Genomic DNA, 17,114 nt, shown 5'->3' with positions numbered 1-17,114 from the left:
TCTTTTATATTTTTTAACCTGCATCCTCTCATGGCCAACAATGATGGTATCAGGTAGGTAATTGGAGGAGAAGGTTAAAGGATAGCTGCATCACCACCCAGTTTTTTTACATGAGATACACAAGGAGGGCATCGATGGAGAATCTCCTCCTCTTTAAAAACATGCAAATCTTTTGAGTAAACTACTCCTTTCAGTGTATTAAAAAATCTGTGAGAAGAAATAGATTCAATATTTCCACTTTCAGGAGGTTTAAAGTTAGCTAACAGAACTGCTTGAGTCTCATTTCCAGCTTTTATTAGAAGGTTCTTTCCATACCGTTTCAAATTTCCAATGGGAATGGAACCAACCTTGCTCTCAATGCAGTCAGCAGCTTTTATCAAATTTTTCCCTCCCTCCTTGTAGATAGCAACATGCCATAAAGGGGGAGGAAGAGCTCTGGTACATGGGACTGGTCCATGTTCTTCAGCCTTTGGAACAAAGTCAAATGGCTCATCATTCAAGTTTTTCACTGAAAACACTTTCGTGCTGACAACTGAGTCATTTAGAATGTGGCCATGTAGTCTTTGTTGTGCCTCACTAGCTTCCAAGGGAGAGGAAAATTTGATAAAAGCACAAAATGACTGCTTATCTTTTCTAGAATTAATTTAATTCTTTCCACTTTGCCGAATTGCTTCACTACACTGTATAAACATTCGTAATCTAATGATAAGTTTACATTAGTGCAATAAAGGACCCTATTATTTGAATCAAATCCACCAGATTTATTAACACCCTGGTGTCTCAGTGTTTGGTTCTGTCCAACAGCCAAGCCCGTATCCATGTTCATGCCAGAAGTCGTTGCCAGTGCCGTTAAGTCGTCAGATCCAGGGGAGGGAGAACTAAAAGCCAAATCCATAAGTTTAAACCAGTCCACATGCAAAGGTCCAAAAAGTGCACACCGACACCCAAGAGCCCCGCACAGACCCCGACAGCATATCAAAAGGACAAACTGGGCAGCTCTACTGCTCAGCTTCCCCACCCCAACACACTCCCAAAGCCCACGAAGAGACCCCAAGATGCCAAGCATGCACACATCAGACCACCACACACAAACTGGTTCATCCACCCACCCAAAACTGCTTGGTCATATCAAGAAAGTATCGTAGATCAGTCAGGTATTCGCATTCTCCACCAATGGCACAAGTGAGAGTTGACTCCCAACAGTCCACCCCATACCCTACCCTTTCAGGATAGCACCAGCACGCTTGCAGTGGCCCAGGTATAAGCCAATCCGCCTGCTGGGAGTTCTGCCCCCACTAATGGGGACTGACTCCCCACTCCAACCGCACTCGTGGGCTTCCGGACAAAAGCCAGGAGTCCCACCTCCAAAAACCAGCCCCTGGATTCCGATGGGCTGATCCCCAGAGATGGTTCCGCCCTCAAGATAGCAGTGGGAAAAATCCCATCACCATCTCTTAGGTCCAAACTATCTCGGTGGCGACTCAACCACCACAACTCCCACAATTAGCTTCGAATGCGAACCCTTCCAAAAAACGATCCCTTCTCAGACTCACCTAAGCAGTAAAATTTTGCGAATGTGGAAATGTCCACGCCATTTAAACCAAAAACTATGTAGGATGATTCGTCAGGACCCGGGCCCAAAGGCCAGGGTCCCTTAGCCCCTCACCTCGTCAAGGCGTCCTACTCGAGGGGACATACTTGCATGGGAATTAAGAGAAGGGAGACTGGAGATGAGTTGAGATTTTTGGAAGACAAAGCACAGGAAAGACATTAGTGGCGGAATTTCACACAGGACCTTTGTGTCGCTTGGAGTTGAAAGCGATGATGATGATTGTATATCTTGACTGTCATTGTTATTAATGGCAATTCAAGGATTCTTATGAATTGAAACTGTAAATGATAAAGTTTGTCCATTAAAATTAGTCATGTTAACATCTTGAGACCTTATATATCTTTCCTTAGGTACTAACCCATATGATTTCTAACAAAAATGGCTCTGAATTTTTAGTAGCATTCCTGCCCATGGTTTTACCCTTTCTAAAGTTTTACTGCTATCACCTTTTTTTCATGGTATTTTAATTCATATACCTACTCAAATATTGTACAGACAAAGAAGACAGCAAAAAAGTAACAGATGGTGAGGGTGGTAAGAGTAAAGGTTCATAAGACTGCCAAGCTTAGAGGAAAAGAAATGAGTAGCTTGCTTTTTAGAAATTTTTGTTGGCATGCTTTAAAAGAAGAATATAGTTTTTACAATGAGAGGTTCAGGTCTTCTGCCTTCTTAAAAATATTAGAATATACTTTTATATTTTTTGTGGATTTGCATAATTGTAGAAAATTAACAAATTATCATTTTCAATAGGGTTATTACCTAGTTTACCGAGGAGATGGAACCTGTGGTGTAAATCAGATGGCTACCAGTGCTGTTGTTCCTTAAAGAGACCATACACAGCAAGCTTTTCTTTCAAGGAGTTAGAATCTGCTCCTTTTAAGTCTTTGAGGAATCTGAAGATTTATTTGGTTGTGGTAAGTATGCGTATACAGCTCCTTTGTGGAAAATGGAACAGTGTAAAGAAACTTCCATTTCCCAAATCCCAGTTTACAGATATAGCTTTAGGTTTAGCAGGTTGATCTTTTACTGAATACCATGCATTATATAGGTTACTGTCTCTTTAAGTGAACTTGCATAAAAGTACACTGAAGTGTTATGGATAACATAATTACTTCTTTTGCATCACCCAGAGAATATTAATATGGAAACAGAATATAGATCCTTTTATCACCGTGCAGGAGATATTTGAATAAACTGTAATCTGAACAATAGAATTATTTTAAAACTGCAGACCACAAGCTCTGTTTTCAGGAAGTGTTGAATTGGCTTTAGATGACAGTTCTCACTATATGCAGGCATTGTTCTGTTCCTTGAGTTCCTTTTTTATTGTTGTATGTTTGATTGTCATCACAGTACATTACCAGAGCTTGGAGACTAGTGTAAGAGATTGTAAGTTTTTATATCAGCATTGGAGCTTAACTAGCTTATTGGTATGTGCTAAATATACCAACCACTGTGTAAGGTAACAGCTTAGTAGGCTTAAATTTATCTCAAAGTAACTAGTATGATTCTGGTTCAGTCCAGCACCAAATTTATTCTCATCTCTTTAAAGAATAAAGTAAACCCACTGTTTTCCACTGTTAGACCACTAGCCAGCAATACCTGGCAGCTATGTAATTTCCAAACTCCATAAAATATTTTAAAGGCCATTTATTTCTCATGATAAAAAATAAAAAGTAAAGAATCCATTGAGTCAGGTTTCAAAAACCAGACATATTTGGCTAATTAACCCATGCTCCTTTTTTCCTGGGTCTTTATAATTCCATATTTATGTATGTATCTTCTGTTAGCCAGAGCATTTAGAACAATCAAATGTACACTTATAATTCTCACCCACTGGGAAAATAGCCAATTTCCCTCGTAATTCTATCAGCACTTCATGTATTGACAATTTTTGGTCATACAAGACAATTAAATGAAAGAATGAAGGTGATATTAAAATCAGAAAATAACACCCAAACTCTGGAATTCTGTGGCAGCTGCTTCCACCTGGATATGTACCTTGGTGTAGAATTCTACTATTGAAGGTTTAAGGAATATTGATGCCTATTGGAAGGTTACAGTAGTTGATTAGCCATCTTCTCAGTAGCAGAACAAGGATCCAAATTTAATATGGGTTGGATAAGCCTTTTATAATAAATAAATGTGTATTGGACTGCAAGGTTGATTATGTGTTATATATTATCTTGTGTAAAAACATTGCTAGTTTGAGTGTTAGCCAACAGTTGGCAATATTTAGGTATGCCTTCTGCATTTACAATCATACTGTATGTTTCGTTGCCAAAAAAGTATACATGTTCTACAAGTCATTGAAAGTTAAACATCAGACAACATGAAGCAGAGAAAAAATTTACATGATTTAAATTGAAATGAAAGTTTGTTATCTTACGTTTCCATATTAGATGCTCAAGATGAGATGTGCTGTTTGCAATGATAGCAACAGTATGTGTATGCTTTTTATCTGTAATACTCTACATGGCTTATGTATTACGCTTGAAATTGCATGCGTTAGGAATCTTTGCCACTTAGTTTTAAGTTTTTGCCAGTACCACTGGCAACTTAAGATTTTGTATACTTCATTAGTGCAGCTTATATTTGAAAATTCAGTAATTAAAATAATAAAGTAAGCAAGGACATTGAATGTTAAGTGTTTGCAATTTTGTCTCGTAGTACCTGTTAAAATAAAAATTAATACTCCCTCTGTTGTAGAGTATTTTCATATAATTAGACTTTTGGTTGTATTTTACTGTGACAGTTTATAAGAACAAAGCTGTAATATAAATTTAACTTGAAATGTGAAGAAGAAATCAAGGTTGTTAAAGGAGGTTGCAATTGATTATATACACACACTATGATATAATATGATATAAATGCCTATATTAATTGTGTCCTTATTGAATATATCTACTTAGTAGCATGCCCATTTAGGGAATAATTTTAAGGTCTACAACTTATCTTGTTTAGTATCCACATTCATTTGGCTAATCTTGTAGGAAAGTGTATCCCAACATTGTATGTATGTCATACAATTTTCATTTATTTAATTGTTTTAAGGTTCATTATTTTTAAATTCCATAAGTTTATTGGCATGATATTCTGATGATGTTTGTCTAGGTTCATTTAGAAGATATTAAATTTTAGCACTTTGCTGAATGTTACCATTTGCAAGTTTTTCAAGGTATTTACTGTTTCTTAGATAAATAATTGAACACCATTTTGTAAAAAAATAAAGATAACTTTATTAGGATAAAAGTTTTGAAAAGAAGTTTTGTGTCATTTTGGGATATTTATTGATTTCCATATTTTTTATCTTCTTAGACAAGGTCCGAATATCATGTAGTAGTCTCAGTGCTGTATGTCAGTAATTGTAAGATATATGGCTGCATCTGGATTAAGGGACCATTCATAGCAATACTCTTTAGACATTATTTTATTTGAATCAGTTCAGATTGTCAAAAATTTGTGGCTAAAGTGAACCCAGAAATGTTTTTATTATAAAATCTTTTTGTTTGTTATATGTAAGTAACAATAATGTTACATTTATCCTTTATGTATGGTTTTATGATCAGTTGTGACAAAAATTGAGTGAATGGTTGGCTTAATAATTGTAGTATTGGTTAATTGGTAATAGTAAATAGCATACAATTTTTTTCATGTTAATTAACCCTTAAGTTTACATAGGTTTATGCAAATTACAGTGTACTGTATTCATATAAAGCCTTTGTGTCAGGGTTCACCACATCCCGAGTTCTAAATCTTCAATTACTGTATTTGCCAGCTTATAAAATGTGTTTTCTTTTTCCTTAAAAAAAAAAAAAAAACCAACTTGCATCTGATGCAGCTGGTGTATGCATGACAGAAAAAATATACGGACCAAGAACACTGCAACTCTTGAGTGCCAACGGCTTGAGGGGTCAGTTGCCTTTTGCATGCTATTTTGCACAGTTTGTCCTTTAGCTTGATGCTGAACCAGTGCCTTTGTTGTATTTCTGTCATTGTCTTAGATTTCAGGAATACAGGTAGTCCCCTAGTTACAATGGGAATACACTACAATAGATCCATCATCAGTCAAAAATATCGAAAGTCGGAGGGAGCCTAGCCTACACTATACAGTTACAGTATAATCTATGCATATACAGTAGCCTAGCCTCTGTACATATATGGTACTGTACTTTACAGCACTATTAATTCTTTTTATTTTTAATTATTAATATCAGCTAATTCTGGAGGTTCAATGCAGATTGACTTATGATAATACAGTACAATCAGAGAAATTGCACAATATAAACAATAATAATTGGATGTCTCCTATATTCACCTTACCACCAAAATGATAATGAATTTTGAATGAAAAGTGAATGTTATCCTAAATGTTCTTACCGTAATTACACTGCCATTAAAATTTCTGAAAGGTTACTGAAAGATAAAGACTGCTGTGAGCACAACCAGAACTCTATGTTTACATTTTGTCAGATGGCCTCGCATGGATAAAAGTTGATTTCATCGATATGGAATTATTCCTCTAACAGGCTATTTATTATGAAGATATGCCAAAAAAATATAAGATAAAAATGGTTTTATTACGTTTCATTGCCAATCACAAACAAAACAGTAATGTACGATAATTTCTGTTCATATGACAATTGTTCTAAACAGTTATTCACCACCAAAATGGCAGTGATATGGAGCTGAGACCTGGGTAGTGGATGTCCTTTAGGAGGGCTATCTACTTCCCTTTGAGTCTCGGACCAGACTGTTGGTTGGGGGGGATGGCTATCTCCAAACATACGTTCCCGGTTCACTGAAGGACCTCGCCCTTTGAGTGGAGGTAGAAGTGATGCTGAAGAAAGGCACTGTGGAAGTTGTGACAGACTGGTCCCCAGGCTTTTACAGCCGCATCTTTCTTGTGGAGAAAGCAACAGGGGGTTGGAGACCTGTCACAGACCTCCTTCCCTTGAACCGATTCATTCGCTAGACTTGGTTCACAATAGAAATGATATGTTCATTGTTCGCACACATCAGGGAGTTCAAATTCATGCTTATGGTGGACCTAAAGTATGTGCATTTTCAATTACCCATTCATCTGTCCCCTCGCAAGTACCCAAGTTTCATCCTCAGGCAGACAGTATTCCAGTTCAGGGTACTCTGCTTCGGGCTCTCAATTGCTCCCCTGGTGTTGACGCGAGTGTTCACCCTTGTGTCAGCTTGGGCTCATTCACATGGGATACGTCTGCCGAGGTATCTCGACGATTGGCTAGTCCTGGCGAGCCCTCAATTATAGCTGCTCCATGACAAGGATCGATTCCTCGAGTTTTGCCACAACCTAGGGGTCATGGTAAATATTGAAAAGCCCAATCTCACACCCAAGCAGAGGATAAAGTACCTAGGCATGCTGATAGATATGGCAGCAGTGAGAGTCTTTCCCTTAGACTCGCATATCAGCGGGTTCAGGAGGCACTAACACTTGTTCCTGTCTCAACAGGAGCAACCAGCTTGGCATTGGCAAGTCATCCTCGGCCACCTGTCATCTTTGGAGAAGCTGGTCCCTCATGGGAGGTTTCACCTTCGTTCTCTCTAGTGAAGAATGAAGGCGTTTTGGTCTCCAGCTTGGGACTCCCCTTCCCTTGTCATTCCTCTCTCGGAGAAATGAGACAGGACTTAGCCTGGTGGCTAGACAACAGAAACCTTGTAGTAGGAATTTCTCTGCACACTTCCCCTCCCAAGATACTTTTGTTCTCAGATGCTTCAAGTGAGGGATGGGGAGCACATCAGAAGGAGTTGCTGGTTTCAGGTGGGTGGAGCCAAAACGACTAGCACCTTCACATCAATAGCCTGGAGCTCGAGGCAGCCTTCCTGGCTCTCCAAGAGTTCCAGGATGGAATAATGGTACACTAGGTGGTGTTGATGAGTGACAACACCACAGTAGTGGCACATGTCAACAAGCAGGGGGGCTTAGTGTCTCTTCCGCTACACCTGTTGACAGTGCAGGTACATGAGTGGGCAGTAGCACGCACTGTAGAGCTGTCAGCCAGATACATTCCAGGCAAGAGGAATGTAATGGCAGACAAATTCAGTCGCCAGGGTGAAGTGATAGGGACAGAATGATCCCTTCACACAGACATCATGGAAAGGTTGTTCAATTTGTGGGGTCTTCCATATTATCAACCTGGTTGCCATCCGGCGCAACAGAAAACTTCAAGTGTTCTGTTCCATCGTGCCAGACCCATGGGCTGCTGCAGAAGATGCCTTCCAACACCCATGGGACAACCTGATCGTGTATGCCTTTCCTCCATTTTGTCTGATTCACAGGGTGATCAACGGAGTAATGATCATTCCGAATCTCAGAATGACCCTGGCGGCTACCAAGTGGCCACATGCTGTTTGGTACCTAGACCGGCTAGCTCTATTTTTCGAGGCACCGAGAGGTTACCCCCTGGCACAGCCCTCTGTGTTAACCGCACGTAGAACGGTACCACCAGTCAGTGGAGTCCATGTCTCTTCACAGCTGGAGACTATCCAGCATCTCTTGCGAGCAAGAGGTTTTTCTTGCCACACAGGGACAGAGATGTCTGGATACCTTCGCCAATCCTCTGCAGCGGTGTACCAGGGGAAATGGGCTGTCTTCTGTGGTTGGTGTCGTAGGTGGGGTCTCTCTCCGGTCGGAGCTACTATTCATCAGCAGCTAGTGGACTTCCTCATCTCTCTTCGTCAAGAGAAGCTTCTCTCCGTCTCAGCTGTAAAGGGCTATAGGGCCTGGGGCCTAATCCTATGTCTGAAGGGTGTGGACATCTCTTCCCAGCTGGAGATTTACTTGCTGATGAAAAGCTTCGAAAGGGAACTCAGGCCCCCTGAGTGGGATGTGACTCTCATTCTTAGGAGACTGACTCGTGCACCATACAAGCCTATACGAGAGTTGTCAGTGAAGCAGCAAAGAAACACAGACTTGGTTTTTTCTCTTCTTCTGTACTTAAAAAATAATATATATATAATGGATACAGACACACAACAATCCTTTGGTGGAGAGGTAATTATCTCCTACAGGGCTTGACTTGAACTAACTGCCCATACTCCCCACTCTCCAAGAGAACATCTTAAATAATCATTGACAATCGACAACAAGTAATATACAAACTCAGTTAGTCATAACTGGTCATTTACACCTCTTCCTTAATAACCCACAACAACAGAAATACCTTTATACACAAACTGCCCAATTAAACCCAAACAGTAATTAACAGTTTCAAACAATAATTATACAATCCCCCTGAATTACATTCACATATATTACAAACTAGCTTTTCTAACTCTTGTTGAACGTCTTGGAATCATGTTGCACTCAACAACAGTACCCTCATCTTCCTCTTCCCCCTCATCTTCATGAACAGGAAGCTGTATAACCCTTAAATGCCGAGCCTCTATTTACAAAAACGTCTCCCGTATGCCGGCGGCGTTCGGTGAGTTAGCGCCGAAGCGGAAAAAAAGTTCTTTTCAAAAAATCACAGCACGCTTAGTTTTTAAGATTAAGAGTTCATTTTTGGCTCTTTTTTTTCATTGCGTGAAGTTTAGTATGCAACCATCAGAAATGAAAAAAAATATCATATATAAATATTGGAATATATGACAGCAAAAAAAAAAAAAACATATACAGGCGGTTCCCGGTTTACGACGGGGGTTCCGTTCTTGCGCCGCGTCGTAATCCGAAAATCGTCGTAACCCGAAAATCGTCGTAAGCCGGAAAATCGTCGAAAATCGTCAAAAATCATAAGAAACCCTTACTTTTAATGCTCTGGGTGCATTGAAAACGATGTAAACGGCATTATTATTGAGTTTTACATCAAAAAAACCTTCAAATTATGATTATTCTACCGTTTTGGGGCCATATTTCTTCCGTCAGATCGGCGTACGACGCGTCGTAACCCCAGAACATGCGTCGTAAGCCGGGAAATAATTTCTAATGAATATATTTGAAAAGCGTCGTAACCTCGGAACGTCGTAAACCGGGGACTGCCTGTAATTGTATACAAATCGCGCTGTAAGCACAACGGTTAAAGCTAATGAGTTAATTTTTTTAGTTGTATATTATCACAAAATGATGCATGAATTCGTAACGCGCGGACGTAAAAAAATGTTTTTTTCAAAAATTCACCATAAATCGAAATATTGTGCTAGAGACTCCCCGTTTGTTGAAAAATGAAGCTAATTGATTGAATATTACTAGACTGTAAGTGTTTTAGCTTACAATTGCAGTTTTCGACCATTTCGGTCGAGTTAAAGTTGACCGAAAGTCGAATTTTTTCTATTTATCGTGATTTATATGAAAACATTTCAAAACTGATAAAAGCTACAACCATGAGTTATTTTCTGTTGTATTGTACATGAAATTGCGCACATTTTCATATATAAAACTTTATGTAACGACTAATACAAAACGGTGCAAATATTACGACAACGAGACGAAGAATTTCTGAGATGTTCGGCCGAGTTACCGCGCAGACGTAAGGAAAATGTTTTTTTCAAAAATTCATCATAAATCGAAATATTGTGCTAGAGACTGCCTATTTATTGCAAAATGAAGGTAAACGATTGAATATTACTAGAATGTAAGAGTTTTAGCTTACAATTGCGTTTTTTGACCATTTCAGTCGAGTTAAAGTTGACCGAAGGTTGAAATTTTGGCAGTTATCGTGATTTATGTGAAATTATTTCAAAACTGATAAAAGCTACAACCATGAGCTATCTTCTGTTGTATTCTAAATGAAATTGTGCACATTTTCATATATAAAAGTTTATGTAACGACTAATGTAAAACGATGCAAACATTACAACAACTTGACGAAAGAATTTCTGAGATGTTCGGCCGAGTTACCGCGCACAGATGTAAGGAAAAAGTTTTTTTTTCAGAAATTCACCATAAATCAAAATATTGTGCTAGAGACTTCCAGTTTGTTGCAAAATGAAGGTACATGATTGAATATTACTAGAATGTAAGATTTTAGCTTATAATTGTGTTTTTTTACCATTTCGGTCGAGTTAAAGTTGACCGAAGCTTGAAATTTTGGCAGTTATCGTGATTTATATGAAAATATTTCAAAACTGATAAAAGCTACAACCATGAGTTATTTTCTGTTGTATTCTACATGAAATTGCGCACATTTCCATATATAAAACTTTATGTAACGACTAATATAAAACAGTGCAAACATTACGACAACGTGATTTGAAAAGAATTTCTGGCGCGGACGTAAGGAAAAAGTTTTTTTTCAAAAATTCACCATAAATCGAAATATTGTGCTAGAGACTTCCAATTGGTTGCAAAATGAAGGTAAATGATTGAATATTATTAGAATGTAAGAGTTTTAGCTTACAATTGCGTTTTTTGACCATTTCGGTCGAGTCAAAATTGACCGAAGGTTGAAATTTTGGCAGTTATCGTGATTTATATGAAAATATTTCCAAACTGATAAAAGCTACAACCATGGGTTGTATTTTGTTGTATTTTACATGAAATTGCACACATTTTCATATATAAAACTTTATGTAACGGCTAATATAGAACAGTGCAAATATTACGACAAAATGACGAAAGAATTTCTGAAATTTTCGGCCGAGTTACCGCCCGGGCGTAAGAAAAAAGTTTTTTTCAAAAATTCACCACAAATCGAAATATTGTGCTAGAGACTTCCAATTTGTTGCAAAATGAAGGTACATGATTGAATATTACTAGAATGTAAGAGTTTTAGCTTACAATTGCGTTTTTTTACCATTTCGGTCGAGTCAAAGTTGACCGAAGGTTGAAATTTTTTGTAGTTGACGTATGGTACGTTCACTTGGCACCCAACAGACAATTTTAGTCGACATATGATACGTCCAGTAGGCATTTAAGGCATAAGAAGCTCCTCATCCTCAGCATTAGTAGTTTCCTCACTCAATATCAATCCTTGTGAAGAACACGAACGAAGATCTCTAACATGGCGTGGAACTCCATTGACTTCAACAGCTTGTTCTGACAAAACTCCCGTAACCTTGCCTCTTTCAAATTGCATATTGCATCGCATGTTGGACGGTTTTACCCACACCTCATCACCTGCTTTGTAGGGGCCACTCACTGCCACTTTGTTCATTGTGCATGGATCCACTCCTCGGATCCTCACAGGGTAAGAATACAGCATACTGACGGGGGCAGTCGTTGAGTCGCAGTCATCACAAGGCATCAAATTATACAGATATACAGCCTCTGCAATGCTACAGCCTTTCCTTGCAGCAATGACTTTAACAGTTTGATGGCATCTCTCAGCTATACCATTTCCCGATGGAACATAAGCACATCTAAAATTAAGATGCACGCACCACTTTTTTGCAAAGTCAGCAAATAGTTTGCTGCGAAAAGCAATGTCATTGTCTGTTAACAGTTCCTCCGGCGCTCCTCGTTCATAGAACACTGTCTCAAGTTGTCCGATGATGCTCTCACTGGTCTGAAAACGGAGCCGATGCCAGATGGCAAATCGAGATGGTCCACAATCAATGAGAGTAAGATACGGCCATCCATCATAGTGAGTAATATCCATAGCAACTCTCTGCCACACTCTATCCACTTCCAGACTACCCTTCTGCCACTTCACTGGGGCCGGGTCTATTGACTGGCATGCCTCACAGCATTTGACAACAGCCTGTACTTGCCGCCTGGTAACTCCTGGATGGACTTTCTTTACAAAATAGAGAGTTCTTCTCACACCCGGGTGACCAGCAGCATGATGGATCTCCTTAATTCCATCACTAATGGCAGGGACAACAGAAGCACACACAAGTTTTGCATCTTGGTGACATGAACCAAGGTCCCTCAGCCAGCGCTGAGGTACACGTGTCAAACTGTCAGCTTTATTATTGGCAGAAGACACAAGTGTAATAGACAGCTGGAGGTCACACTCTTCTATCAATGACAAGACTATTCCTTGTCTTCTTCTGATGAGCATTTCACTTGCAGCCTTAGTCTTCAATCTGCTTTTTCCTAAAAGTCCATCTGAAATCCATCTATGCACAGTAGATGAGTCAGTCATTAATTCCACCTTTTGTATCTTCCAAGCCAGTGCAAGATTCAATCCTTTAATGACTGCATCTAACTCAGCCATATTGATGTGGCAAGAGCCGTCTTTCCGCAGCCAGCTGGCATCTTCCACAATGGAACCATTTACTTCCACTGCAACACCAAGTGCAAGAGAACTAGCATCCACCCAGATCTTGAATTTGTCACCGGTGACATTCCACTGTCCTCTCACAGGGTCATCCTTCTTAACCTTCTCCAGAAGTTCCTGTAAACACATTTTGATGTAATCATCATTAATGACGTCGTCCCATCCTTCAGTGACTTTATTGACTCTTCTCTTGATGAATGCTACCGCCACTAGCAGCCATCCACAAACAGGGTAATGGCCTAACAGTCTACCACAGTATGAGAACACTGCTCGCCGAGTCAATTGTCTTGGTGCATCGCCCAGGTCATTGTCCCTCTTCCAAAAAAGACTCTCCTGCTCCCCCCAAACTCTCAGGCCCAATGCTCGAGCCCCTTCAGCAAGTCTTTGGTGTGGCTTACTTACTAGCCCAAAATTTCTGAGGTGCTCCTCTACACGGCTGGCCTTAACAATATCTTCATTCACCAAGATGTCATCAATATAAGCTGATGTTCCTTTTCTTACAATTGGGTCCTGAAGAAGAACACAGTTTAAAACAGACTTCATTACCATTGGAGCAATATTCAAGCCAAACCCCAGTCGAGTCAGACAATACCTCTGGCCTTTGAAATATACAGTCTGGTATGGCCACAGAGACTCATGGATTCTTATCTGCAGGTAAGCTTTAGCCAAGTCCACTACAGATACATTCATTCCTTGCCTGCGCCACTCACATAGTTTGTCTGAACACACATCCGAGTCTGCTGTAAATGCATCAATGTACGTATTCAGTTCTCTGAAGTCCAGTACAGGCCGCACCTTCTTTTATTTTGCTGTACAACAGCCATGAGGGGAATAAGCCCTTAGCTGGTCCATATTTATTCTCATCATAAGGAAGCAGCCAACCATCACTCACCCATCTTTGTAGCTCTGATTCATACAGGTCCTTTGCCTCCTGAGGTACAGAATATGCCTTAACACCATTCTCCAGGATGCCAGGCTCCTTGCCTTCAGACCATTTCCATGTAGCTGTCCAACATTTAATCAAAGGATCATAAATTGCACTAAAATCACGCTCATCCACCCCCACCATCACATCAGCAGCTGCAGAAAAAAAAGAGAGTCTTCCATTCCAAATCGTACACCACCCTGGGTATCGACAGTGACTCCTCCTAGAGCCCTCACACCATCCATGCCGAGAAGAAATTTAAAACCGAGTGGCATTAGAGTAGTTACACACACAGAAATGCTGGCAGTAGCTCCATTACTGAGCTGCAAGTGCACGGCGCCCATTCCTTCACACACCCATTCTTGCCCACTCACAGTTACCATGCTAACTGCGCACTTGTTCCATGCCTTACAGCAAACATGAGCGATGCTTTCAGAACACCCAGTGTCTACTAACATGCAACACGGAAGACCCTCTACACTCAAAACAGTACTTGGCAGCACCTTACTTAGTGCGTTTGGGGAGAGGAGGCTGGCGCTGATGCCTCCTCTCCTTGCTCATTTCCCGGACAAGCTGACGCAATGTGCCCCATTCCACCACACCGATAACACTTTACCCTTCTCTGAAATCGACCATTTACTCGGTTGCGAGCAAGACAGTCCCTGGCAAAGTGATTTGGTCCAAGGCATACATGACATTTCTGAACTGTTGTTTCTACTGGCAGAGAACCCAAGCTTCCTGTGGCGCCAAAACATGTTTCCACTGAAACAGAGGGAAGGTCATCCTTAGAACCGCCCGTGCGAGCCAAAATCTGTTCCAGATCGAGGGCCTCCATGCGAGACCCGGCTCTCAACAGCTGACGAACTCCCTCTGAAGTTCAGCTACAAAAGCACATGCAAGAGCTTTTTCAGAAATTCCTCCAAACAGGGATCCGAGTCGACGAGCTCAGCTAAGTAGACATCCGGTGCTCTCCACTGTGCAACTTCCTACTGACAAACTGTTCATAGGCTACATAGCGATCAACAGCAAATGCAGCCAACAATGCTTCTTTCACCTTGTCAACCTCCTTCCTATCTGCTGTGGGTACCTGTAAGTACACTGCAAAGGCACCACCTGTAAGCCGCAGAGGAATCACACTGGCCACGTCATCAACTTTCCGAAGCTTGCAAACCAACTCCAACTTCTCCAGCCACTCCATAACAGATTGTGCGTTTCTGCCATCATACTCAGGGATCAGTTTCAAGTCGAAGTTACTCTCCATACTGCCTAGATAGCTTGAAGCAGCAAAGAAACACAGACTTGGTTTTTTCTTCTTCTTTACTTAAAAATAATATATATATAATGGATACAGACACACAACAATCCTTTGGTGGAGAGGTAATAATCTCCTACAGGGCTTGACTTCAACTAACTGCCCATTCTCCCCACTCTCCAAGAGAACATCTTAAATAATCATTGACAATCAACAACAAGTAATATACAAACTCAATTAGTCATAACTGGTCATTTACACCTCTTCCTTAATAACCCACAACAACAGAAATACCTTTATACACAAACTGTCCAATTAAACCCAAACAGTAATTAACAGTTTCAAACAATAATTATACAGTCAGACAGGGATCTGACCCTCAAGACCATTGTATTGCTTGCCCTGTCATCAGCGAAGAGTAGGTGAATTTCATGGACTTTCCTTCAGCATTGAACACTTGAGGGGATGGGGATCAGTTACTCTGGATTTCGTTGCGGATTTTGTAGTGAGGACTCAGGATCTGTTGGTCCCTGATGCCAGATTCGAGTCCTTTACGATCCCTTCCCTAAGTGGACTTTGTTGCCAATGACCCAGATGAGACTCTTCTGTGTCTTATTACAGTTCAGCGGTACTATCTTAAGAGGACTCGACATCTCTGGCCTTGAGTGTTGACGACTATTTGTTAGTACTGGCTTGACCAAGAAGTGTCTATGAACTCTGTCTCTTTCTGGGAATTTATTTCGGGCGATAGAAATTAATTTCTCCGTATAATGTGGTTCGGATTCCACAATAAGCTGTAGGTCCTGTTGCTAGGTAACCAATTGGTTCTTAACCACGTAAAATAACTCTAATCCTTCAGGCCAGCTGGCCTAGGAGAGCTGTTAATCAGCTCAGTGGTCTGGTTAAACTAGGTATACTCAACTTTTTTGTGAGACAGTCAAATGGGCGTACTCTGTATCTGGCAAGGAAGACACCGGTATATTCTGAGCGAGAGTTCATGAAGTCAGGGGCATTGGTCTGTCCCTTGATTCAGGAAGAATCTGTCAAGGCAGTCCCTTAGAAGTCCCGCAGTACAGTACTCCCGAAGGGAACCTCTTCCCTGCTTATCCAGGTGTTCAAACTGATAGGATCGAGACACCAGGCTGGGAACCTGACCTAGCACTGGTAAGCACTTGGGGAGTGCTTGTAGTGCTGGCAGGAAGAGCAGACACACTTGGGTGTCTTGGCCCTTTCTCTTGCGCTGCTCCTGAGTACTCTCCAGAACCAGATCGGAATACTTGATATTCCACAGAATCTCCAGCACTTGGAGCGGCTCACGAACGAGCACCCAAAGCAGCACAAGTCTTAGAGGTGGAACCTCTAAGACTGGGAATGGGAGCGCAAACTAAGGTCTGCGCACCCGTGGCTCCCGAAACACAAAACCCAGGGGTATGCGAATTGTTTCCCAAACCCGAAGGTCGGGAAGAGCCAACGAGAGACCCACTTCCTCCTCGGGAGGAGGCAGTCCCTAGACATCCAAAGCACTTAAAGGGGGAAAAAGCAGCCTTCCTCTCCTTCAGCCAAAAGGGGTCTATCTGGTTTCCTGGGACCCCCTTGGACCTCGGGAGAGGAAGGGAAGAAGCAGCAGAAGAAGAAATCGAAGATGAGCTGAAGACGACGGCGGCTACTTCCTTTACCTTCACTCCAACATCTTCTACAGGATGGTAGACATGAAACATCGTAACCTCCAGGGCAGCTAGGCAGGATCACAATGGAAGCAGCCCAGGACATGACCACCAGGGGAAGCACCAGGTGCAATCAGGACAGCCGATGCAGGAGCTACAGAAGCGGTTCAGAAAGCAGGAGCTACAGCAACGGCCAGGAACGTTACATGAATGTCACCAGCAGCCACAGGAGCTATCAGTGTGGCTGTGGCAGGAGACCAAGAGGAGCCGCCCAGAGACTTGTTGCCAAGTCAACAGGAGCAATAACAAAGGAAGCACAGCAGGAGCAGACGGACCACAGATACAGTATGCCAGAGGCAGTGCCATAGCATACATGAAGGCCAGCAATGACAGCGATCGATCCACATTGGCAGGAAGAGAGTCAGAACGATCCTGACGTGGCTCTAAGCCTTTCCAACCAGGTACTGTGGTT

At 41.2% G+C, this 17,114-nt stretch overlaps 1 protein-coding gene and 1 pseudogene across 8 annotated transcripts in view; one reads left to right on the top strand and one right to left on the bottom strand.

The window, feature by feature from the left end:
• LOC136853983 (cathepsin L-like) overlaps nucleotides 1-5,399 on the top strand; it is an 88,422-nt gene extending 83,023 nt beyond the window's left edge. For all 8 annotated transcript variants that reach the window (XM_067129905.1, XM_067129913.1, XM_067129909.1 and 5 more), the window contains one exon: nucleotides 2,363-5,399. In XM_067129905.1, the coding sequence (XP_066986006.1) occupies nucleotides 2,363-2,437 (75 nt within the window). In that variant the 3' untranslated portion in view covers nucleotides 2,438-5,399. The remainder of the gene's footprint in view (nucleotides 1-2,362) is intronic.
• Nucleotides 5,400-10,615: 5,216 nt separating this feature from the next.
• Nucleotides 10,616-14,481, bottom strand: LOC136853845 (uncharacterized; annotated as a pseudogene).
• Nucleotides 14,482-17,114: the final 2,633 nt, after the last annotated feature.

Source organism: Macrobrachium rosenbergii, chromosome 28 (genome assembly GCF_040412425.1).
Source record: "Macrobrachium rosenbergii isolate ZJJX-2024 chromosome 28, ASM4041242v1, whole genome shotgun sequence".
In the NCBI taxonomy this organism is placed as follows: Eukaryota; Metazoa; Arthropoda; class Malacostraca; order Decapoda; family Palaemonidae; genus Macrobrachium; species Macrobrachium rosenbergii.
The sequence above is the reverse complement of the archived record's forward strand: the minus strand, read 5'-3'. Positions and strand labels throughout refer to the sequence as shown.